The 23,434-nt window shown below is 54.2% G+C and overlaps 1 protein-coding gene across 1 annotated transcript in view; it reads left to right on the top strand.

Annotated features, from left to right (window-relative positions):
- The first annotated feature begins 6,102 nt into the window (after window positions 1-6,102).
- Window positions 6,103-23,434, top strand: part of FOXO4 (forkhead box O4) — a 31,094-nt gene continuing 13,762 nt past the window's right edge. Inside the window, 3 exon segments of the mRNA XM_073358640.1 lie at window positions 6,103-6,650; window positions 6,652-6,741; window positions 20,632-21,873. Of these exon segments, the coding sequence (XP_073214741.1) occupies window positions 6,282-6,650; window positions 6,652-6,741; window positions 20,632-21,855 (1,683 nt within the window). The 5' untranslated portion in view covers window positions 6,103-6,281 and the 3' untranslated portion in view covers window positions 21,856-21,873.

The raw sequence follows: 23,434 nt of genomic DNA on the forward strand, positions 1-23,434 counted from the left end.
ACATTTCAAACTCTTTATTGCTTTTCCTTGTCTGTATCTTTAATAGGTTAAAAGGATTTGTAATTATGTGTTGCCATGGTACTAAGCAGGCTGAGATCTCTGTTTACTACACCCTGACCCTTGTTTAGCACCACTTAAAGTTGGGCAGTGATTGGGTTATGTTAACACTTTGGCCCCTTTATTCCAACTCAGTTAATATAACAGCATGTGTCAGAGTGCCACAGGAATGAGACTGAAGTGCTTGTGGTAATGGTGGTATTCAAAGTCTTTCACCAATGCAAGAACTCGTGTCATTGGTTCAGATCTGGCCAGCTTGCTAATTACCGCCTGATGGGTGTTTCAACAGCTATGCACTTCACTGGTCCCTTCAGTCCTGCATCCCTTCAGTTTGGTGCCCATGTGTAATAGTGATCCTGGGTTCACCTAACTGGAACATGTCACGCAGAAGCGAGATGTAGGGGAATTTAGGAAGTGCAGGAGCCCTAGATCTACCCTTTGGCACAACTTAAAAAGAAAAACTAGAACCAGTGAAATGTTGGAGGCTTCTTAGGTCCCAGTGATATCTAAGTGGCAAAGCTCTGGCAGAGAATTATGTAAGTCATTAAGATGAACAGTATTAGACCTGATTTGGAATGAAGTGGTACAGGGAAAGAGAGGCATGTGTGTTTATGCTCACTTGCATAAACATGTGTGCGTGTAGGATGGAACAACTGTATGTATATATTGGAACAACATGGGATAATCTGTGGAACAGTTTCGAAAAGCTGAGACAATTAGTAGAGTTATTAGCCCGTGTCAGGTCCTGGTGACTGAATCACAAAGTGTGTAGTGGGGGTGGGGTAGAGAGGGCTATTGGCACATAGAGGTAACCCATCTGTTCCTAGCAATATTCTTTTGTGGGTTAGAAGTTGTCCAGGATGAAGCATTGGATTGCTGATTCTTGGGACAGTGTATTGGATGGTCTTGTCTGGATGTTCTTTCCCGTGTCAGTTTTAGGTTTATAGCTCTCCTTGCACCGTTCTGTCATGAGTGGCCCTGCTTCTTGCACACACACTTTTCATGGACCAAGACAAGTTATAAACCTAGTTCAGAGGCTAGCCAAGGGACTGCAATGCTAGATGCTGTGCAGCAGAGGGCAACATATGTGAGAATACTAAATAGTATGGCTCCTTTTTGACCTGAGCCACTACTCACAGTTCTGGGCCTTGGAAATGTTCCAGTTGGAAGCAGAAATTGAAGGAATTTGATATTTTCTTTGACGCAAGCTTGTTTACTTACAAGAAATGCACAGAGTCCTGCTTCTCCAAATGCAAGAGGAACCAAGAACAAAAGGAACAGTTTCTTAGCTTACAACTCCAGGCCTTTTTGCCAGTAGTTCCAAAAGCTTTCTAGGTTTCAGAGTAACAGCCGTGTTAGTCTGTATCTGCAAAAAGAAAAGGAGGACTTGTGGCACCTTAGAGACTAACCAATTTATCTGAGCATGAGCTTTCGTGAGCTACAGCTCACTTCATCGGATGCATACCGTGGAAACTGCAGCAGACTTTATATACACAGAGACCATGAAACAATACCTCCTCCCACCCCACTCTCCTGCTGGTAATAGCTTATCTAAAGTGACCACTCTCCTTACAAGGTGTATGATAATCAAGGTGGGCCATTTCCAGCACAAATCCAGGTTTTCTCACCCCCCCCCCCAAAAAAACCCACACACACACTTTCTAGCTTCTCCCACAGTCACGCTGGGCTCACACGCTACCGCTTGGCTTTCTTGTTTTTTGCCTCTGCCTCTCTTTCTGTTCTGCGTGTTCTCACTTTCTGTGTGCTTTGTCTCTCCCCCTCTCCCCACACAAATCAGCAAAACCCCTGAGCCCCCTCACTTCGAACTGTGGAGTGTGACCCCTGCACGTTGGCTGGCACAGCTGGGCCAAGGGGATGCTGCTAAGATTGTTGGCACAGTCAGGTGGGGCGCACCCAAGATGGCGATGTGGGGGAGCAGTGGGGTAGGGGTCATATGGGCCTGGCATGGTGGGTGGGGTTGCTGGCTGGTATGGCAGGCAGGTGAGGACCATGAGAGTGTGGTGGGGGAGGGCGCACATGGGCCTGGCGGGGGCATAGCGGGGGGGGGTCGCTGGCCAGCATAGCGGGGAGGGGGCACAGTGGGGGGGGGTCGCTGGCGCGGGGGGTGCGGAGGGGCACAGTGGGGGGGGTCACTGGCGCGGGGGGTGCAGAGGGGGCACGGCGGGGAGGGGCGCTGCCCGGGGGGTGCAGAGGGGAGGGGGCACGGCGGGGGGTTGCTGGCCCGGGGGGTGCAGAGGGGAGGGGGCACGGCGGGGGGGTCGCTGGCCCGGGGGGAGCGGAGCGGAGGGGGCACGGCGGGGGGGTCGCTGGCCCGGGGGGAGCGGACACGGCGGGGGGATCGCTGGCCCGGGGGGAGCGGAGCGGAGGGGAGGGGGCACGGCGGGGGGAGCAGAGGGGAGGGGGCACGGCGGGGGGGTCGCTGGCCCGGGGGGAGGGGAGGAGAGGGGGCACGGCGGGGGGGTCGCTGGCCCGGGGGAGGGGAGGAGAGGGGGCACGGCGGGGGGGTCGCTGGCCCGGGGGGAGGGGAGGGGAGGGGGGCACGGCGGGGGGGTCGCTGGCCCGGGGGGAGCGGAGGGGAGGGGAGGGGGCACGGCGGGGGGGTCGCTGGCCCCCGGGGGGAGCGGAGGGGAGGGGAGGGGGCACGGCGGGGGGGTCGCTGGCCCGGGGGGAGCGGAGGGGAGGGGGCACGGCGGGGGGGTCGCTGGCCCGGGGGGAGCGGAGGGGAGGGGGCACGGCGGGGGGGTCGCTGGCCCGGGGGGGAGCGGAGGGAAGGGGAGGGGGCACGGCGGGGGGGTCGCTGGCCCGGGGGAGCGGAGGGGAGGGGGCACGGCGGGGGGGGTCGCTGGCCCGGGGGGAGCGGAGCGGAGGGGAGGGGGCACGGCGGGGGGTCGCTGGCCCGGGGGGAGCGGAGCGGAGGGGAGGGGGCACGGCGGGGGGGTCGCTGGCCCGGGGGGAGCGGAGCGGAGGGGAGGGGGCACGGCGGGGGGGGTCGCTGGCCCGGGGGGAGCGGAGGGGAGGGGAGGGGGCACGGCGGGGGGGTTGCTGGCCCGGGGGGAGCGGAGGGGAGCGGAGGGGGCACGGCGGGGGGGGTCGCTGGCCCGGGGGGAGCGGAGGGGAGCGGAGGGGGCACGGCGGGGGGTCGCTGGCCCGGGGGGAGCGGAGGGGAGCGGAGGGGGCACGGCGGGGGGGGTCGCTGGCCCGGGGGGGAGCGGAGGGAGGGGGCATGGCGGGGGGGGTCGCTGGCCCGGGGGGATCGGAGCGGAGGGGAGGGGGCACGGCGGGGGGGTCGCTGGCCCGGAGGGGAGGGGAGGGGCACGGCGGGGGGGTCGCTGGCCCGGGGGGAGCGGAGGGGAGGGGGCACGGCGGGGGGGGTCGCTGGCCCGGGGGGAGCGGAGGGGAGGGGCACGGCGGGGGGGGTCGCTGGCCCAGGGGGGAGCAGAGGGGAGGGGAGGGTGCATGGCGGGGGGGGGTCGCTGGCCCGAGGGGAGCGGAGGGGAGGGGAGGGGGCACGGCGGGGGGGGTCGCTGGCCCGGGGGAGCGGAGGGGAGGGGGGCACGGCGGGGGGGTCGCTGGCCCGGGGGGAGCGGAGGGAGGGAGGGGGGCACGGCGGGGGGGGTCGCTGGCCCGGGAGGAGCGGAGGGGAGGGGAGGGGGCACGGCGGGGGGGGGTCGCTGGCCCGGGGGGAGCTGAGGGGAGGGGGCACGGCGGGGGGGTCGCTGGCCCGGGGGGAGCGGAGGGGAGGGGAGGGGGCACGGCGGGGGGGTCGCTGGCCCGGGGGGAGCGGAGGGGAGGGGGCACGGCGGGGGGGTCGCTGCCCGGGGGGAGCGGAGGGGAGGGGAGGGGGCACGGCGGGGGGGTCGCTGGCCCGGGGGAGCGGAGGGGAGGGGAGGGGGCACGGCGGGGGGGTCGCTGGCCCGGGGGGAGCGGAGGGGAGGGGGCACGGCGGGGGGGGTCGCTGGCCCGGGGGGAGCGGAGGGGAGGGGAGCGGGGCACGGCGGGGGGGGTCGCTGGCCCGGGGGGAGCGGAGGGGAGGGGAGGGGCACGGCGGGGGGGTCGCTGGCCCGGGGGGAGCGGAGGGAGGGGAGGGGGCACGGCGGGGGGGTCGCTGGCCCGGGGGGGAGCGGAGGGGAGGGGAGGGGGCACGGCGGGGGGGTCGCTGGCCCGGGGGGAGCGGAGCGGAGGGGGCACGGCGGGGGGGTCGCTGGCCCGGGGGGAGCGGAGGGAGGGGAGGGGGCACGGCGGGGGGGGTCGCTGGCCCGGGGGAGCGGAGGGGAGGGGAGGGGGCACGGCGGGGGGGTCGCTGGCCCGGGGGGAGCGGAGGGGAGGGGAGGGGGCACGGCGGGGGGGGTCGCTGGCCCGGGGGGAGCGGAGGGGAGGGGGCACGGCGGGGGGGGGTCGCTGGCCCGGGGGGAGCGGAGGGGAGGGGAGGGGGCACGGCGGGGGGGGTCGCTGGCCCGGGGGAGCGGAGGGGAGGGGAGGGGGCACGGCGGGGGGGGGTCGCTGGCCCGGGGGGAGCGGAGGGGAGGGGGCACGGCGGGGGGGGTCGCTGGCCCGGGGGGAGCGGAGGGGAGGGGGCACGGCGGGGGGGGTCGCTGGCCCGGGGGGAGCGGAGGGGAGGGGAGGGGGGCACGGCGGGGGGGGTCGCTGGCCCGGGGGGAGCGGAGCGGAGGGGGCACGGCGGGGGGGTCGCTGGCCCGGGGGAGCGGAGGGGAGGGGAGGGGGCACGGCGGGGGGGGTCGCTGGCCCGGGGGGAGCGGAGGGGAGGGGAGGGGGCACGGCGGGTGGGGTCGCTGGCCCGGGGGGAGCGGAGGGGAGGGGAGGGGGCACGGCGGGGGGGGTCGCTGGGCCCGGGGGGAGCGGAGGGGAGGGGAGGGGGCACGGCGGGGGGGGTCGCTGGCCCGGGGGGAGCGGAGGGGAGGGGAGGGGCACGGCGGGGGGGGTCGCTGGCCCGGGGGGAGCGGAGGGGAGGGGAGGGGAGGGGGCACGGCGGGGGGGGTCGCTGGCCCGGGGGGAGCGGAGGGAGGGGAGGGGAGGGGGCACGGCGGGGGGGGTCGCTGGCCCGGGGGGAGCGGAGGGGAGGGGAGGGGAGGGGGCACGGCGGGGGGGGTCGCTGGCCCGGGGGGAGCGGAGGGGAGGGGAGGGGGCACGGCGGGGGGGGTCGCTGGCCCGGGGGAGCGGAGCGGAGGGGCACGGCGGGGGGTCGCTGGCCCGGGGGGAGCGGAGGGGAGGGGAGGGGGCACGGCGGGGGGGGTCGCTGGCCCGGGGGGAGCGGAGGGGAGGGGAGGGGGCACGGCGGGTGGGGTCGCTGGCCCGGGGGGAGCGGAGGGGAGGGGAGGGGGCACGGCGGGGGGGGTCGCTGGCCCGGGGGGAGCGGAGGGGAGGGGAGGGGGCACGGCGGGGGGGGTCGCTGGCCCGGGGGAGCGGAGGGGAGGGGAGGGGGCACGGCGGGGGGGGTCGCTGGCCCGGGGGGAGCGGAGGGGAGGGGAGGGGGCACGGCGGGGGGGGTCGCTGGCCCGGGGGGAGCGGAGGGGAGGGGAGGGGAGGGGGCACGGCGGGGGGGGGTCGCTGGCCCGGGGGGAGCGGAGGGGAGGGGAGGGGAGGGGCACGGCGGGGGGGGTCGCTGGCCCGGGGGGAGCGGAGGGGAGGGGGCACGGCGGGGGGGGTCGCTGGCCCGGGGGGAGCGGAGGGGAGGGGAGGGGGCACGGCGGGGGGGTCGCTGGCCCGGGGGGAGCGGAGGGGAGCGGAGGGGGCACGGCGGGGGGGTCGCTGGCCCGGGGGGAGCGGAGGGGAGCGGAGGGGGCACGGCGGGAGGGCCCGCTCTGCTGTGTGAGGGGAGCCCATCACGAGGCTGTCGCGGGGCATTTCGGGAGCTGTAGTTCCCCAAGCGTCCGGTCTGCCACGCTGCCGTTCTGGCCCCTGCCACGCCTCGGCGCATGCGCGAGGTGTCGGGAAACGGAGTCCCTGGGCCGCGCGTGCCCGGCGGGCGCTCCGTTGCGAGGCGGCTGCGGGACTCCACCTTCCAGCATGCTTCGCGCGCGCAGGCGCAGCGGCCTCCGCAGGCTGTGGTAAACAGAGCCGTGAGGCCGCGGCGGCGGCTCGGGGTCGCGGCAAGGGGCCGAAGCGCGGGCGGGCGGGGCATGGCGGAGGCCGCGGGCGAGCCGCCCGGCGCGCGGGCCCCGGCGCGGCGCTGAGCCAGCGGGCCCATGGCGGCCTCTGAGCCGGGCCCCGAGGCGGGCGGCGGCCCGGGGGGCAGCGTGGAGATCGACCCGGACTTCGCGCCGCAGAGCCGGCCCCGCTCCTGCACCTGGCCCCTGCCCCGGCCCGAGCTCTCGGCGGCGCAGCAGGAGGCGGCGGGCGGCCCGGCGGCGGCGGCGGCGGCGGCGGCGGCGGAGGAGGGGCCCGGCGGGGCGGCGGCGGCGGCGGCGGCGGGGCCCGGGCGGGCCGAGGGGCCGCGGGGGCCCGGCGGGGCGGCGGCGGCGGCGCGGAAGGGCGGCTCCCGGCGGAACGCCTGGGGGAACCAGTCCTACGCCGAGCTGATCAGCCAGGCCATCGAGAGCGCCCCGGAGAAGCGGGCTGACGCTGGCGCAGATCTACGAGTGGATGGTTCGCTTCGTGCCCTACTTCAAGGACAAGGGCGACAGCAACAGCTCGGCCGGCTGGAAGGTAGCGGGGCCGGGGCCGGGGCCGCGGGGGACGCGCCTCCGTCAGCGGGGCGAGCGCCGCGGCCGGGGCCGGGGCCGAAAGCGGGAGCCCGGCGCGTCCCAGCGACCGGCGGGGGGGGGGGGGCGGCGCGCGCCCCTGTCGCTCGCCCCCCGGGCCCGCCCCTGTCGCTCGCCCCCCGGGCCCGCCGTCTCCCCTGGCTGCGGTCTCCGCTTTCCCCGCACCGGGGCTGATGCCTCGCCTGTGGGAGGCAAAGCAAAGTGAGACCCTGGTTGACAGCTGAGCTCCTCTTGCCCAGTGGCATTTTCTGCCCTAAGGGTGTAAAGTTCGTCTCTTAAGGAGGGCGTCCCAGCCTGTGCAACGGACTCCCCCAGGGGAGCTGAGGATCCTCCCAGCCCCCACACCTTCCACTTGGCGATTGCGTTCTCTGACCGAAACACGTCGCTCTGCATGTGTGTGTGTGTATACAAACGCTGACGAAAATCCGAAATAGTGCATGCACTTCTCCCTCTGCAGAGACGGGGAGAGAGCAAACATGTTGCAGATTTAGTTGCTTACTGAAGTGCTGGAAAGTGCTTGGATACTATGGGGAGAGCCTCTATAGAATGGAATATCTGTTACTGAATTCTTTCAGTTCACCTATATTAAAAAAAAATCCCCCAGACTTGAGGTAGTAAACCTACTGGATGGAGCACTGGACTGGGACTCAGGAGACTTAGCTTCTGTTCCTCACTTAGCCACTCCTCTGTGGAGCCCTGAGTGGATACCAAATTTATATCTGTGTATGGGATATCGGCGGATGTCCAAGGAGCTGCACGGTTCTATCGTAGAATAGAATATCAGGGTTGGAAGGGACCTCAGGAGGTCATCTACTCCAACCCCCTGCTCAAAGCAGGACCAACTAAATCATCCCAGCCAGGGCTTTGTCAAGCCTGACCTTAAAAACTTCTAAGGAAGGAGATTCCACCACCTCCCTAGGTAACGCATTCCAGTGTTTCACCACCCTCCTAGTGAAAAAGTTTTTCCTAATATCCAACCTAAATCTCCCCAACCTAAATCTCCCGCACTATCAGGAATAACAGCAGCAAAAGCAGCCGCATGTCCGGCCCCCGCTCGCAGAAGCCAGTGCCCTGCGTGGGCAGCTCCTTTGGCATGGCTGTACTGCCCCCAGTCAGGGAGGCTGCTTTTGCTGCTGCTGTTCCTGGTAGGGCCCTGCAGCTCCTCGGATACCCATTTTATATCCGCAGATATAAATTTGGTATCCATGCAGGGCTTTACTAGTCTGCTGGGTGACCTTGGATAAGTCACTTACCTCCCCATGTCTGTTTCCCCAGCTGTAAAATCGGAATAGTGATACTAACCTTTATAAAGTGCCTTGCTCTGCAAACAACAAGTGCTATATAAGAGCTTGGTATTATTCTTATTATTTATAAGTGTGCAAATCAGGCACCTAGCTGTGCCTCCTTGTGTTCCTTTTACCATCAGCCTTTTCATCCTCCTCTTTGTTTTATATTGACCTTTCGCTTCTTGTCAGTATTTAGATTGTAAACTCCTTAGGGGAGGGATTGTCTAATGTTTATATAGAGCTTAGCATAATGGACCCCCATTCTATTAAGGGCCACTGAGTGCTGCTGTAATACAAATAACCCAGTGCATCTGATGAAATGAGCTGTAGCTCACGAAAGCTTATGCTGAAATAAATTGGTTAACCTCTAAGGTGCCACAAGTCCTCCTTTTCTTTTTGCGGATACAAACTAGCACAGCTGCTACTCTGGAAACTAGTGGATGGAGGTGGTTGTGATGGGCTTTGTGGAGATGGAGCAGTTTGTATGTGTCTCCACTGAGCAGATGAGGATTGCCCTTTGTGCCAATCTCTGGTCCAGCTGGTTTCTGCATTTCCAGGAAAGGCTGCTCCGTGCTCTTTGTTTTCTGAAAAGTTTGCCAGGAAAGAAGCTGGCCTGTTAAGCGACTCTTGTGCTAAGCTACTGTATTAGATGAAGCATCATTTGAACTGTTTTTAAATACAAGGCTACAGTTCTTTGTCTCCCAGCTTCCCTGAAATTCAGTATAAATAACTCCTTCATAACTCGTATTCCTGGCTTTCAAAAATCTCCCTTTAGAAAGGGTGCTCTGTCCCATGGGCAGAGGGGGTGGGTATGTCTGCCCTACAGCAACTGAGGGAGCTCTGTGAGCTAGTGAAAAGTTAAAATAGACTGTGGAATACATTGTTTAAAAATACTAAACTGTTTCTCTGGAAATAGAAAAGGTAGATACTAAAGTAACATGAAGAGCATTGACCTTAGTTTCCATCCTCTGCTATCATCAGCCTGGTCTTCCGTGCTAGCGTGTTTAGACTAATGAATTGAATGAGGAACTGACATCTGAGGGATGCTCTGGGCAAGCTACCTCAACACTCTTGCTGTTCTGGTGCTGGGCCCCCTGACTGCACTGGGGTGTGAACTTGCTGCATGTATCACCTAGTCCATGACAACTAACTTTAAAATGGGATGTCTTTTTGCTTGTATTGTGTTTATGGTTTCTTTGGAATTGACATTTATTTGTAGTTGTGTTCATTATTTTAATTGTATTGCTTTAGCCTCCAGAGGCCTAGTTAGGATTAGGGCCCTCTTATGCCAGGTGCTGTACAAACATATAGTGACTGTGATTGCCAAAAAACCTTATGATCTGAAGACCAAACACAGACCTACAGAGGGGAATGACATATAACATGCAAGCAAGGTGAATGTGGGGGTGATGATCTTGTTTCTGCCCTAGGACAGCTGACATAGAGGGTGTGTGCAATATTTCTACATTACTGTTCAGGTAAAAAAAAACTTGCCCTGATATACACACCAGGAATAAGGGGAGCGGTGAGAATTTTGCCATCACACGAGCTAGTGCTGTCCTTAATAACTGTACATACATACAAGGGGGGTAGGCATTTTAGAAATACTGAGAGAGAAAGAAATAGGGGTCTTATTGTTGCGGAAGAGAAGTCAGTTCCCTACTCCTTGCTCTTTCCAGAGCGTACAGTGGATTTAAACACTTACAGATGTCTTTAGGAGCCTGAACATGGCACTAGTCAGCACATAGAGTTTGTCACTTTTCCAGCTGCATGGTGGCTGGCTGAGGATCTCTGGAGAGGGCAAGTAATCTGACTAAATTTCAGCTACTCTATTAGTTTTTTTCAATACTGGCTGAATCTGGTTAGTCAACAGTTGTCACGGGACAGTTTGCTAGGATGTGTTGCTTTGCAACAGCTGTAAATACCAATTTTCCAACAGGTCTGGTTGTCTCACCTGAAGGGAATTCTTCCAGGCCCCATGTTAGAGGTGGGCTATCCTCTGTGCTACAATGATTCATGTGTAATTATTTTGGCAAAAAGTTGGTGAGACTGATGTTGGATCAGTGTTCTCTGTGCTGTCCATTGGGGAATGTCCGTATCTAGTCTCTAGGCCAGTGGTTCTCAACTGGCAGCCCAATTAGCACACACCTGTGGGTGTGCCCAGGGTCCCAGCTGCCCCGGGGTCAGGCTCTTGGCCGGCCCTGCAGAGTTGGGGGTTTGGGAGTCCAGGGCTCCCTGCCAGCCCTAGGGCCCCATGAGCTTTGAGGTCTGGGGCAGCCGCCTGGCCCCACAAGCTTTGGGATCTGTGGCAGCTGCGCAGCAGGGCTTGGGGTGAGCCGAGAGTTAGGGTCCAGGGTAGCTGCCCAGCCCTGCAGGCTCCGAGATCCAGAGTGCTACACGGAGGGGGACCAGGGTGGGCAGTTGGCTTGCCCTGCGTGGCAGGGGTCCTGGGGTCCAGGGCAGCTGGCCAGCCCCACAAGGTCCGGGGGCCTGGGCAGCTGTGCGGTGAAGGGTCGGGGTCTGGGCTGCTGCTGCCCTGCCACCTGGCTCCTGTGGCCCAAGTTACACATTGTGGGCCGCATATGTGACCCACAATGTGTAATATGTTGAGAACCACTGCTCTAGGCCATGAAGCAAGATTTCAGAAGGAACAGAGTACTCCTTGAGTTCTCCACAAGTCAATTTTGAAGTTCTTTTCTTGACCTTTGACTAATTGCGAGAGGTGTTTTAGGACACAAATTAATTTGTTCTAGGTTTGTACAACGCCTAGCATAATGGGGTCCTGGTTGGTAATTTTATATTATAATTAATAGTAATAGAAGTCCTGTGTGAGGAATGTGCTACATCAGAATACAGATCCCAGAGCATTTATAGCTACTCTAAAGCTGTATTTAGAGTGGATTCTAAAAATGTTTCCACTTCAAATAAAAGGTACTGGGGAGGTTGGAGGGTCTAGTATGAAATACCATTTTCAGACCTTTGTTTTCATGATACCATGTTTGTACCTTAAAGGAAAACTAGTGTGTGAAATGCGCAATCAGAATGTTTTTGTGGTAAGGCAGACATGCAGATCCTTGTGTGATAAGTGAAGGGAATGGATTGTTCTGATGTGGAAATATGCAGAGGTCTTGCTGCTGCTCTGGAATTGCTACTGTTCTCTAATGCAGCCTTTTAGGTAGTTGCTACTCAGTTTGCAGCACTGCAGTCTGTGAATCAGTTTATTCAGGATGGCTTTGTTTTATGGCCTTCAGCAGGGGCAGAACAGGAATTTCCACGGGGGAGACTGTGCTTAACCATGATGAAACTTTATAATCTCTCATTGTTACTTCATAATCCCTTCATAGCTGTTCCACTCCAATGCACAATTGAGTGAAATTATAAGTCTTGCAGACTGAGTATAACTAATGTGAATTTCAGTGAATTTGAGACTTTTGTGGGAGGAGGCAGTGTTCGCTATGCTTTAAAAGGAGAAAGTTAATTTGCTGGCTGTGCAGTTTCCTTTTTCTCTGCAATCATCCAATTTTGAAGTTAAGAACTAACTGGGATTAAAAAAGTGGAAATATTCCAGCAGGGTTTCTCTCTCCCTGGACTTCTTTATAATCCCCTCCTTTGCACTTTGTAAGCTGCTCTCTGGATCAGGGGATAGATCTTTCCTGCTTTCAGATGGCTTCTTGGGGTTAATGCAGTTGGGTAAAGCTATGCTTTGTTCGATAGAAAAGGATAAGCAAGCACCCTTAAGGGAATCCATGCCATGTGTCTGAAACTGCTGTAGGGCTGTTTCATTCCCATATGTATGGGACCAGTCAGGAAGGTGCTGGGACAAGCAAAGTGCTAATTCTGAGTTGAAGACACTTAGTTTTTTCCCTCTAAAATTATTTTTAAATGCCTCTTGGTTGAGAGAGAGTGCATTCTGAAACTGTTCCTTCCTCACCAGAGGCAATTTTCCCCATCACAGAAATCAAGCCTATCCCTTTTATATGGCACATATGGAGTCTCTTTATCATCCTTCCTGATAGTATATAATCCTCTCCCCACACACACAAAAAAGTCAAATGACTCTTGAGTATCGCAGTTGTCATAGGATGGTTGAATTCAAATGGTAGCTACATTCAGCATTTCTTTAACACTCTCGTCCCAAATAGCCTTTGAATCAGACACTTTAGATGTTAACAGTATCTTAAATATTACACCCAAGAGCATTACAAAATAAAAATCACCAAGCACTCTGTGTTTGAAACGAGACCTATCTGGAAGGTAGAGTAGATGGCTTGTCTACTCCTTAGCGACTCTTGGTTCTGCTGTTTGTGAATAATTTGGACATATCTCACTGTAAAATGTGTATTCAATACACCTCAGAAGTGTATATTGTGTGAGTACCACCTGGGTGAGAAATCACTGATTATTGGGCCAACTAGGTGACCAAGGATGGAGACTTGCTGGTAATCCTGCATGCAGCACCAGTGACCCTGTTCATGCCTGTCTAGATTTTTATATTGGCACCCATCTTGTAGTATCTGATCATCTGTGAAGGTTGGAGGACAAATTCAGAATAGAGAATGTCTAATATAAAGGAAGTCCTGTGTACGTACTGCCTTGTGCCAATAGGGCAGGGTGGCTTGTGTCCCTGTGGCCATCTGAATTTCCATATAAATATGCAAAAGAAAGAAGCAAGCTTGTTTCATACTCTAGAGCAGTGTTTCTCAACTTTTTGGATACCAGGGACTGGATTGCTGCCTTCCTAAACTACATCAGGGAGGTCTCAGGAACTGGCACCAGTCCACAGACCAGTCATCGAGGAAACCCTGCTCTAGAGCACTCCTGGTGGGGTGGGGGTAGTCAATTAATCTAGGACATCATTATGCCTAACAGGTGGCTTCTTGTTCAGCAAACATAATGTAAATTTAAAATGAAGCTTTGCTTTAGCAGAGCAGCTAATCTTCTCCTTCTTTTGCCTGCTGAGGTTTATCTAGTTTTATCTACTCACTGTATGTCCCAGGTCAGCATCACTTGTTCTACAGACGAGATGTTTTTGTAAATACACCTCTACCCCGATATAACGCGGTCCTCAGGAACCAAAAAATCTTACCGTCTTATAGGTGAGATCGCGTTGTATTGGGGTAGGGAGAGGAACCGCTCCCCACCCCAGCTCATCTCTGCTCTGCCTCCGCCTCCACACCTGAGTGCATTGCCGCTGCTCCGCTTCTCCCTCCCTCCCTTCCAGACTTGCTGCGCCCATCAGGTGTTTGGTGCGGGAAGCCTGGAAGGAAGGAAAGCGGGGTGGGGGAAGCGGAGCGGCAGTGGTGTGCTCAGGGGAGGAGGCGGTTCCTCTGCGTGTCCCCCTTCCCCCGGGTAACTTGTTGTGGCCCTCCCCATGTCCCCCCGCCCCAGCTCACCTCCGCCTCCTCCCCTGAGCGTGCTGCCGCTGCTCCGCTTCTCCCCCCCTCCCTCCAAGGCTTGCCGCGAATCAGCTGTTTGGCATGGCAAGCCTGGGAGGGAGCGGGGAGAAGCAGAGCGGCTGTGCGTGCTCATGGGAGGGGGTGGAGGTGAGCTGGGGCGGCGGGGCTGCAGCAACTAGGGGGTGGGGAGTGCAGAGGAACCACTTGCGGTAACACAAATTCGGATATAACGCAGTAAAGCAGCCCCACTCCCCGGAGCGTTGCTTTACCGCGTTATATCCGAATTTGCGTTATATTGGACCGCATTATATTGGGGTAGAGGTGTATGTGGAGTTATGCAAATGAATTGACTGGTGCTTGGATAATTGTTCTGTCTTGAAAGATTACAGCCCTTCGCCTGCTCTGATCAGTTTTGATGCTCCTTCTGTTTTCCTCTCCTGTTGACATGAGGACGTATGCTGAAGGGTTCCAGTGAAGACTCCTAGGAAAGGATGCTTTTAGTGAGTTACGTGTACAGAACTAATTGTAGGTTCTCTTGCACTGCTGACGTGGTGAAGTTGCTCTCCAGCTGTCTAAAATTGTGGCTTTTCCCATCAGTAAGATCCTGGACTGTCAGGAACAGCAGTAAAGGGCTTGGGTTAGGGGAAGATGCAAAGAAACCAAACCTTAGTTTACAGTGCAGTAGCACTGAACAGTCTCCAAATCTGGGCATGTCAGGGTTGTGGCATTGCACTTGGCTGGTGTCTCAAAGTCTTGTTAAAACGGTGGTATGAACTTGTCTAGCTTTAAACCAATCCAAATCCTAGTGCTCAGAGGTGACCCTCTTCAGATGGAAGTACTGAGAAAGGAAAAAGAAGCACATGGGAGATTGCTGCAGACTTTTCCATATGTTCTCTCGTACTGTAAAATAAATGATTTGATAGAGCCTTATTCATCAGCTTCCAGATGAGCTCCGTCATCCCCTCATCTTTTTTATTTTTACAATCAGACCTTGGAGTAGCTGAGTTAACTAGTGTCCCCTTCTGGAGATACACAACTTATGCCAAGGGCTAGTAACAGCCCAAGTTAATAGGGCATGTTCTGGTTCATGCCACTTGGAGAAGAGTAGTTTTTCTCTTTCCAGGAGCATCTGTTGGTGGGTGGGTGGGGGCATGTATTTTGAGTTCTGACCTTTGGTAATTGATAGTTTCATGGCCCCATTGGGGGAAAAAATGGGGAAATTCTCCAGCCTCCACCCACTGAGGCATAGCTGACATTAAACCTAGATGTCATCAAGAAAAAGAAAATGGAAAACTTAAATTCTATATCTTAGTGCTGAGCGAAGCCTTAATTCTGTCTGACTTGTAGCATGCGTGTGTTTCAGGGTGGTTCGGACCAGTGTATAATTTTATCCTGGGGTCAGGGAATCGCTGACTCTGGAAAAGGAAAAAATGCTACTCACTCTTGTCTTGGGTATACTGCGAAAGTGAGATTACCAGGGAGTTGACTTGCCCAGCAGCAGTGAGGCGCGGTGTGCAGCTACCCAAATACTGCCCCATTAAACTTTGCTGCTATATGTGGAGTATTGCGTGTTCTAAGTGAAGGGTTTGAAACTTGATGTCCTGTTTTCCCTTATGCACTGGAAGTGTAATTGAAGTAAGAGTCACAGAAGTGCTCGCTGGTGGTGGGAACTGGCAAACATCCTCTTTCTCTGCCACTCAACTGACTTTGAAGCCCATTAGTCTTTAGCAGGTTAAAGAACATAAGAATGGCCATACTGATGACGGAGACTAAGTTTTTGGGTGACTGCAGGCGAACAATGCTTTGAGTGTGACTTCCTTTGAAACATGGCTATTTAAAAGGTTCTAGAAGGAAGTTCGCCATGGTTGAAGTTAGCTCTAGTTTAAGAATTGGCTTGGCTGGTTGATTTTTGACACGTATCCTGGACTAAACCACTGGAATCTTGCTCCTGTTTTTTTGTTTCCAAATGCATTCTTAAAGTGCTAGCAGTGTGCTAGGTGCTGTAAACAGATTGGGCTCTTTGCTCCAGCAAGCTTAAAACCTAGATGAGCAATTCGAAGGTAGGATTGGAGATAGGAACCAACAAAAGCCAAGTGACATACTCTGGCATCCCAGAGACAGTAAAAATCCTAGAGAGTGGAAACACTTTTGGCAAAACTTGTCACACCTCAGCACTTTTTAGGGGAGCGAATTAAGATTACTAGACCTTTTGGAAGATGTGACTTGGAGGAGACGGTGAAAGCCAGGACGAGGGAGGGTTTGTGGGAGCCAAGTAGTGAGCTGTAGCTCATGAAAGCTTATGCTCAAATAAATTGGTTAGTCTCTAAGGTGCCACAAGTCCTCCTTCTCTTTTTGCGAAGACAGACTAACACGGCTGCTACTCTGAAACCTGTAGAATAAGGTGCAGAGATGAATGGGAGAACAATACAGAATGGGTGGTTACTGGTGGTGGTGTGTGTGTGCACGCAGGGGCAGGGGGAAATGGAACCAGATGAGAACAGAAAGGTTGGGATGAGGGGTGCCAGGTTGTGTAGGGTCTCATTGCTCAAGCATGATCTTATTAATACTTGTTAATAGCCTTACTAATGGTCCTGTATAGAGAGCACCTTCCTAACGCAGCCAGGTATTCAGCCCTGCGTCTTGCTGTTCACAGTGAACTCTACAGGAAAAACAAGGTGTGCTTAACTGAACACACAGGCCCCACCCCAGATCTTCTAAGGGCTTGTCTACACTGGCGATTTACAGCGCTGCAACTTCCTTGCTCAGGGGTGTGAAAAAATAGCCCCCATGAGTGCGGCAAGCTTCAGCACTGTAAAGCACCAGTGTAGACTGGGAGCTACGCCCCTCGTGGAGGTGGGGGTTTTTTAGAGCACTGGGAGAGCTCTTTTCCCAGCGCTCTGCACACAAGCCACGTTAAAGCGCTGCCCGTGTAGACTGCCCCTAAGAGTCTTAGTCCTAGAAGGCACTGTACTTTTCTCAGGGGTGGGTGCTCTTCCAGACGGAACATTGCCTGCTATATGCATCACCAGTCTAATTGTCTTGGAAGATTTTTGGTGTCACTTTTCTCTGTCCCCAGGTGCTTTGCTTTTGGAAAGAAATTTGCTTCTCTGGAAGAATGCTGCAGAGACACTGCTACATAGCTGAGGGAGCTCCCCAAGAAGGCTGTTGCTGGGAAGTTGGTGCTGATTATAACAGCTGTTCCCTCCTATCCCGTCCAATCCCAAATGACTTTGGAGTTATCCATATAAATAGCCACATGGCTTGGCTTAAATCAGTTGGCCTTCCAGATCCTTCATTCCATAGCGCATTTTAAGATCCTCATCTCCCAATCCCCCATTCTGTAGACGAACAGAAAAGACATGGGACCCACTGCATGCATTTAATGGAATATCATTAATAGATGACTGCAGCCTTGTGGCTCAACCTGGTGTGTTCATTCTGGGGGGAGAGGGCATGAAAGGGACCCTGAAGCCATGCATGGGAAATGCTGTTAGATAACTGAAAACCCCCTGCAGCAGAAGCAGCTGCCCAACAAGTCCATTGCAGCTTTGCTTTGCAGACCCTCTTCAATGCTAACTTTGCGATCTTAAATCCTTTGACATTACATAGCTAAACAAATGTTTGAGAGATGGATGCTGACAGAGATGTATGGGGTTTGGGTTTTTTGTATACATCTGCATTTAGCTGTGGGAGTGCCCATAACATGCTAGGCTCTTTCCAGGCATAGAGATAGGTACCATTCCTGTCTTGGAGAGGGTATGGTCTAAGATTTCTAGCAGTAGTCTTGACGTTGGACACTAGAACCTTGTCTGCACTATGATTTCCATACTGTTTGCCTGTGGTACTAGTGCTGGTGGTAACACTAGAATGGACACAAGCATTTTTTTGCCATCTTGTAGCCTGACAGTGGTAAACATGCTTGTTTCTGGTCTACTCTGGTATTTCCATAGGTGATACAGCCAACCAGCTGTATCAATGTAAGACAAATGGTGAAAAAAGGTCTAGTGTAGATGCACCTTCAAGGTGATATTAGTGTTGGGAGTGTAATGCTGGCAGTGGTAACAAGTGCTTTCAGAGTAGTAAGGCAGTTGGGAAGGAAGAAAGAGAGCCCAGATAGTTAGGGAAGGAGAGAGTAAATCTAGCTAATACCAGTCAGCTTTTGTCATTTGGACAAGAACTGTTGCCTCCAATAAAAGTCAGGCCAAGGACCATTGGCAGGAACAATTGCTGGGTGAGGCCACCTTGCTTGACCCAGTATGATAAACCTATTGGGAAATGCCCCCTTAATTTTACAACTTGTTCCTTACTCTTCACGTTTAGTCACAGTGGGATAATATCCTACCGATGACAAAAATGGGGGCCACCTTCTTGAAACAAAATCTCCCCTTCATTCTCAGAATTCTGTAAGTGTCACCTAACTTTTGCACTTCTGAACTTTCTCCAGTTCATGTTTTGGGTAGGTGACCTCCCTGCTTTCATAAGGGCATTAACTACAGAGCCCCTTGCATTGTCTGTGAAATCAACAGGGTTGGAGGCAAGTCAGCTCTTTAATTCTGCTTTAGAAGATCTGGACACTTGAGTTCATTTTCAGTATTGGCCTAGCCCTTCTGCTAGGGTTACTGTACCCAGAATCGCAATGTGTATGGCTTCATCACAGCCTCCTGATGTGCATGAAGAGTGCTTGAGGTCTGAGGTGTACACATGACAAAACTGTTTATGGGCTGCTGACAACTGTGTTGACATGAGTATTGGCTTTGTTTCAGGGTGTCTTGTTTGTAACCTCCATGCCGCCAGAGAGCTGGAAAACTGTAAACTAAAGTTTCCACTTAAGCCAAAAATGGTGGCCTGTTCCTGTAGGTTTCAGTGTAACTGAAGGGTTTGCACTCATTTAGAGGATTTTTGTTGATGTAGCAATTAGCTGATTGTAGTTCCGGCCATAAACTAGGTCTCACAGCTCATCTGGCCTATTACCCAGAGACACAATCTTCCTTCTTTTTCTGTACATGTTGTTCTAGGCCATGTGGTTTAAAGTCCCGTAGAAGTACACTGAGCGAAAACCCTTCTGTTTATGCAATAGCAGTCATTCTTTCCATGGTGGGGTGTATATACTAGCTGCTGACTAGTTCCTGATGAGACTGGGGTAATGCAGGAGTTCACAGCTTAACTGTTGGAAGGGAAGATGAGGCTCTTGTCCTTGCTAGTGGTGGCTGCAGAAAATCCTATTTTAAATCAATAATGTTCATGTGTAGTCTTTTTTTGGAAGAACAAAGTTGTCAGCCTCTGCAGGAGACAGGATACCATGCTGAATTGGCTGTGTGGGATTTGGGGATCACTGATCAGTTTATTTAAAAGAAAACTTCAGACTAGGGAGCCATTAAGTTGTGCATGTTACTGAACCTATGTCACCACATGAGCAATGATGAAACATTATTTACTGGTGCAGGTAGTCTCTGAGGATCACAACTCCATGGTAACCTAGCATGCTGACTAGTTGTGAGGAATTTGTATGCCTTCAGGACTGACTAGTTCAGGGTTCAGGGAGGTGGTTTTGGCTAGGGGAATGTCTAGGATGGGGCTCGGGGCAGACCCAGTCCTGCAGCTTCTTCCCACTGCAGGAGTAGTCTCCATTGACTCTGTGTTGCTAGTCCCACTCCTGCTTCATTTCGGGGAGGTGGGCAAGAGATCTGATGAGCAAGGCAGAACTGACACAGAATCCAGCATAGCTAGGTGCTGACGAGGCCATGATGGGGTTATTGGAACTCTGCCTGCTCTGAGGGATTCTTCTTTGTCAGCAGTGGGTAGAGGTTGGGGGAGAGGCTGATAAGCAGTTGGGAGAAAGAAAAGGAGCTGTAGCTTGGCTGGGGTGGGAGAGGATGTAAGGAGGGCAACAGGAGCACCCAGTTAACTCCGTTCAGACTGTCTTGGCTATATGGGTTAAAGCTGGGGGCCTCTGCAATCTGCTCCATCTTATACTGGGTTGAGGCAGCCTGGGGATCCCTGTCATGGAAGCAATATAGCCTCTTAGAGCAGGAAAAATTTGGCTTCCTTAACTAGTTCAAGATAAACATTAAACAAATCCACCACTGCGAAACTTGGGGAAGAAAAGTTTGTGTTTATGTAGGACCCGCTCAAACAATGGGAACTTCTTCTGTTGGGTCTGAAGTGTCACTCGTTAGACACTCTTCGCCTGCAGCTATTGGTACCTATGATAATGGCAGACAGAATGTGTGTTTCGGTTTGTCATTTTCAGGAGCACTAGGAAGGCAGTGGAAAAGTATTTTCTTGCTAGATGGAAAGATCAAATTAGGCCTGGGTAGGTGTATATAGAATGAGAGGTGCAAATGCTGTGTTTCTGGTTGGGTATTATCATTGATCTCTTTCTCCGCCCCCACCCCCAATAGTGATCATACAGATTGCTGAAAAGTGGCTTCCTCTTTGTGGGGTGGGATGGGGAACCTCCAGAACCGTGGCTGTGACTCATGTCCCCCACTAGATGAAGGCATCAAAATAAGGTTTACTTCCTATTACCCTGTTCGTTCTCTCTTTCTAAGTGTTTGAGTGTGGTAGTGGTCTTACTGAGTTCAGGGTCTTTCTCCCTCACTGCTGTGCCAAGGTTTTCACATATGGTGTGCTCCCATTGTAAGAAGCCACTCCCCACCCATTATCCCTCTTCCTTAGGACTACACTTAAGTTTGTTTTGACCCATCATATATACATGCCATGGCTGTATCTGCAAGGGACATGCTAGGTCTTCCTGGATGGGAGAGTAAATTTGCAGCTGTGCTATGGAAGCTGCCTAGCCTGTGCTCATTGCATTCAGCTGTTCCATTGTTACAAAATCTTTAATACTCACTCAATAAACATTCTTCAGTGTTGGTTGCTTTTTTCAGGACGATGCTGTCTACTGAATCCTTATGCTGGCCTCATGCTCTCTAGCACAGTTAAGGTTGCTCCATCCTTTGAGTTTGGTATTAGTTCCCTCTGAAGAAACTCCTAACACTCAAGATTCCTTTAGAAACTCAAGTCTCTCTACAAAGTGGAATCTAGTAGGAATATATATGCTGCGCATGCCAAGCTTCCGATGAGGAATCGGATCTGTTTATGTAATCTGTACAAATGGGGCTAACGTGCTGTCTTTTCTGTTTTTTTCAGAACTCTATTAGACACAACTTATCCCTGCACAGCAAGTTCATTAAAGTGCATAATGAAGCTACAGGGAAGAGTTCTTGGTGGATGCTCAATCCTGAAGGTGGTAAAAGTGGGAAAGCACCAAGGAGGAGAGCTGCCTCCATGGACAACAGCAGCAAACTGGCAAAAGTCAGAGGTAAAGCATCCAAAAAGAAGGCCTCACTCCAAGCAGCTCCGGAAGCTACTGTCGACAGCCCTGGCTCCCAGTTCCCCAAATGGCCTGGGAGCCCATCATCAAGGAATAATGAGGACTCCGATGTGTGGACCAGTTTCCGGCCTCGAACCAGTTCCAATGCGAGTACCACTAGTGCCAGGCTGTCTCCTATCATGCCTGAGCAGGACGACCTCCCAGATGAAAAGCTTCTCCCTTCTCTAGTGTACTCCAGTGCATCCAGCAACGTCCCACCGACCGTGGCTGAGGAGCTTGAACTCATTGATGGGTTAAACCTGATGTCACCCAGTTCATCTATGCTGCCCACCCAGCAGTCTGCCTCAAGTGGCTCAGTCCAGAGAGATTCCAGCTTCTCTTTGAGGACCCAGAATTCAGCTGGTCAGACCTCTACTTTTGGCACCTCTCTGTTTAACCCTGTTGATATCTCACTGCAGAGTTCTGTTAACCGTTTCTCTGGCCCTCAGACCCTTGAAGCTCTCCTGACATCAAGCTCTCCACCTCCCAGCGATGTGATGATGACTCAGGTGGATCCGATACTCCCTCAAACTGGAAGCAGGCTAAACAGCCAGACTTTTCTGCTTCTAGGTGGACAAGTCACCCAGAATAAAACAAGCCCAGTCAACCCACGAGAAAAACCTTTGGAGCAGCAGTCAGAGTCAATAAGTGTCAGTGCTTTGCCATCTATGCTTTCTGCGGTGGCATCTCCTCAAAACACAGCCAGCATGCCCACTCTGAAGGCCCCAGTCCCAGCACCAACGGCCCAAGCAGTCCATCAGGGCACCCAGTCACTTCTCTCTTCTGTTAGCTCTGCCCCCTTTGGAGTGAACCAGGACAGGCTGCCCACTGACCTGGACGTTGACATGTACATGGAGAACCTTGAATGTGATGTGGATTACATAATCAACAGTGACCTCATGGATGGAGAAGGACTGGATTTCAACTTTGAACCCATTCTGTCTACTCCCAGCTACCCCAACACCTCCCAGGCCTCCAACCATACTTGGGTACCAAGTTAACTTCAGGAATACAAAAAGGTAGGCAAGTTTGTCAAATACTCTGTAGATTTCTAACAGACGCTGCCAGCTTGAGCTGGGATGTTCCCCTTGCAGACCTCAAATGCCCAGTTCTGTACTAGTGAGGTACATCTGTTTAAAAAGTGGCAGTATCTTGATTGCTGAAAGCTACTGTGGCTGCCCTGCCTAGAGGAGAAATGAGCTTCAGAGGTAGATGGTATTGAAGCTACTTGTAATTTTCAAGTCCTTTTGCTTTCTTGTCTCTTGAGCTGCTGGAGTCTGGTTAGTGGCATGGCTTGATCTGTGTGCTCTTCACAGTGAGTGCTGGAGGATGCTCTCTCTGGCATTTCTGTGCAGGTTTAATTAAACTTTTGGACTGGGAAAATGCTGTCTATAGAGTAGATCTGTGAGACCACTCTAGTGTCAGAACTTCCTGGAAACACTTAATGTGCAATGCCATATTCTCTCTCCTTATAGCTTTTAAAAAGAAACAGTAATGCCTCCCTATGCCATTGGGTGACAGTGTACCTGCATACAGCTCCTGAGCCCTTGCGCTTCCTATGTCGTTCCAGCTATTCTGGAGATAAGATGATACTGTTTATAATTCTTGCAGCTTAGACTTCCCTGCATAAGCTTTCCTGCATTTACAATTTTCTTTTGGAAACATGGCCCCTCTATACCTTGTAAGAAATGTGAGGTTGCACAAATCTGGTGTAATTACTGACTTGCTTTAGCCATGGAAGCTGCTGCCAACACTGATGGAGTTAGCAGAGGCTTTTCTCACTCATGCAGTGCGCACCTATGATTGAAAAGCAAGTCCTTCTTAGGAGCAGGATGGGCTTCCCTTCAATCCCAGAAATGAGTTAGGAAGCTTGTTTTGGCATCTGGCCTCTGAGCACACATCCCTCTTTCCTAACCTGCCAGAGTCTCTCAACTTGCTCCTTGAATAGCTTTGATGTTGTCAGAATTGCTCTTCGATCACATGCAGCAGTCCTGACTTGGTTTTGGGAGCCAAGTGTATTGTGGCTGTGTTCAGTAAGGGAAGGAGTGCGAGTAAGGTAGGTGTCGAATAATGCTGGATCTGGACTCTGGATAGCGGTGTCGGATTTTCCTCTGACCCTGTGTGACTGAGACCCACTCGGATTTTCCCTCTGCTTAGAATGCACCTCCCCAGACCCAGCTTGCCTGGCCATTGGATTTCCTTCTGGTATTGTCACTGGGCAGCACTGCACAACTGTTGGTTGTTTCCTGGGATCTGTAAGTGATATTCCGTGTTTAGGAGAAGGCGACAAATACTTTAGAAAATAAAATAAACTCTTCCTACTGGAGAGCTGTGGAGAATGGAGTTTAGTTAAATTGCTAGCTTCAGAGGGCATTAGAATGTGGTGTTAGAATCCCCTTTGTGAGAGGACCTGTTTGTGGGTGGGAATAAAAGCCTAGAAACATTTTTGTCTTGGTTTCAGGGAAAGAGAGGAGGGGGCTTTCTTTTCAATTACCATCAAGTCTCTAAATCACATGCCTCTAAAAAGGCTCCTTCAAATCATCTTGTCTGGTAAACTCTGCTAGGGCCTCCTGGTTTTTG

This window comes from Lepidochelys kempii, chromosome 9, assembly GCF_965140265.1.
Source record: "Lepidochelys kempii isolate rLepKem1 chromosome 9, rLepKem1.hap2, whole genome shotgun sequence".
In the NCBI taxonomy this organism is placed as follows: Eukaryota; Metazoa; Chordata; order Testudines; family Cheloniidae; genus Lepidochelys; species Lepidochelys kempii.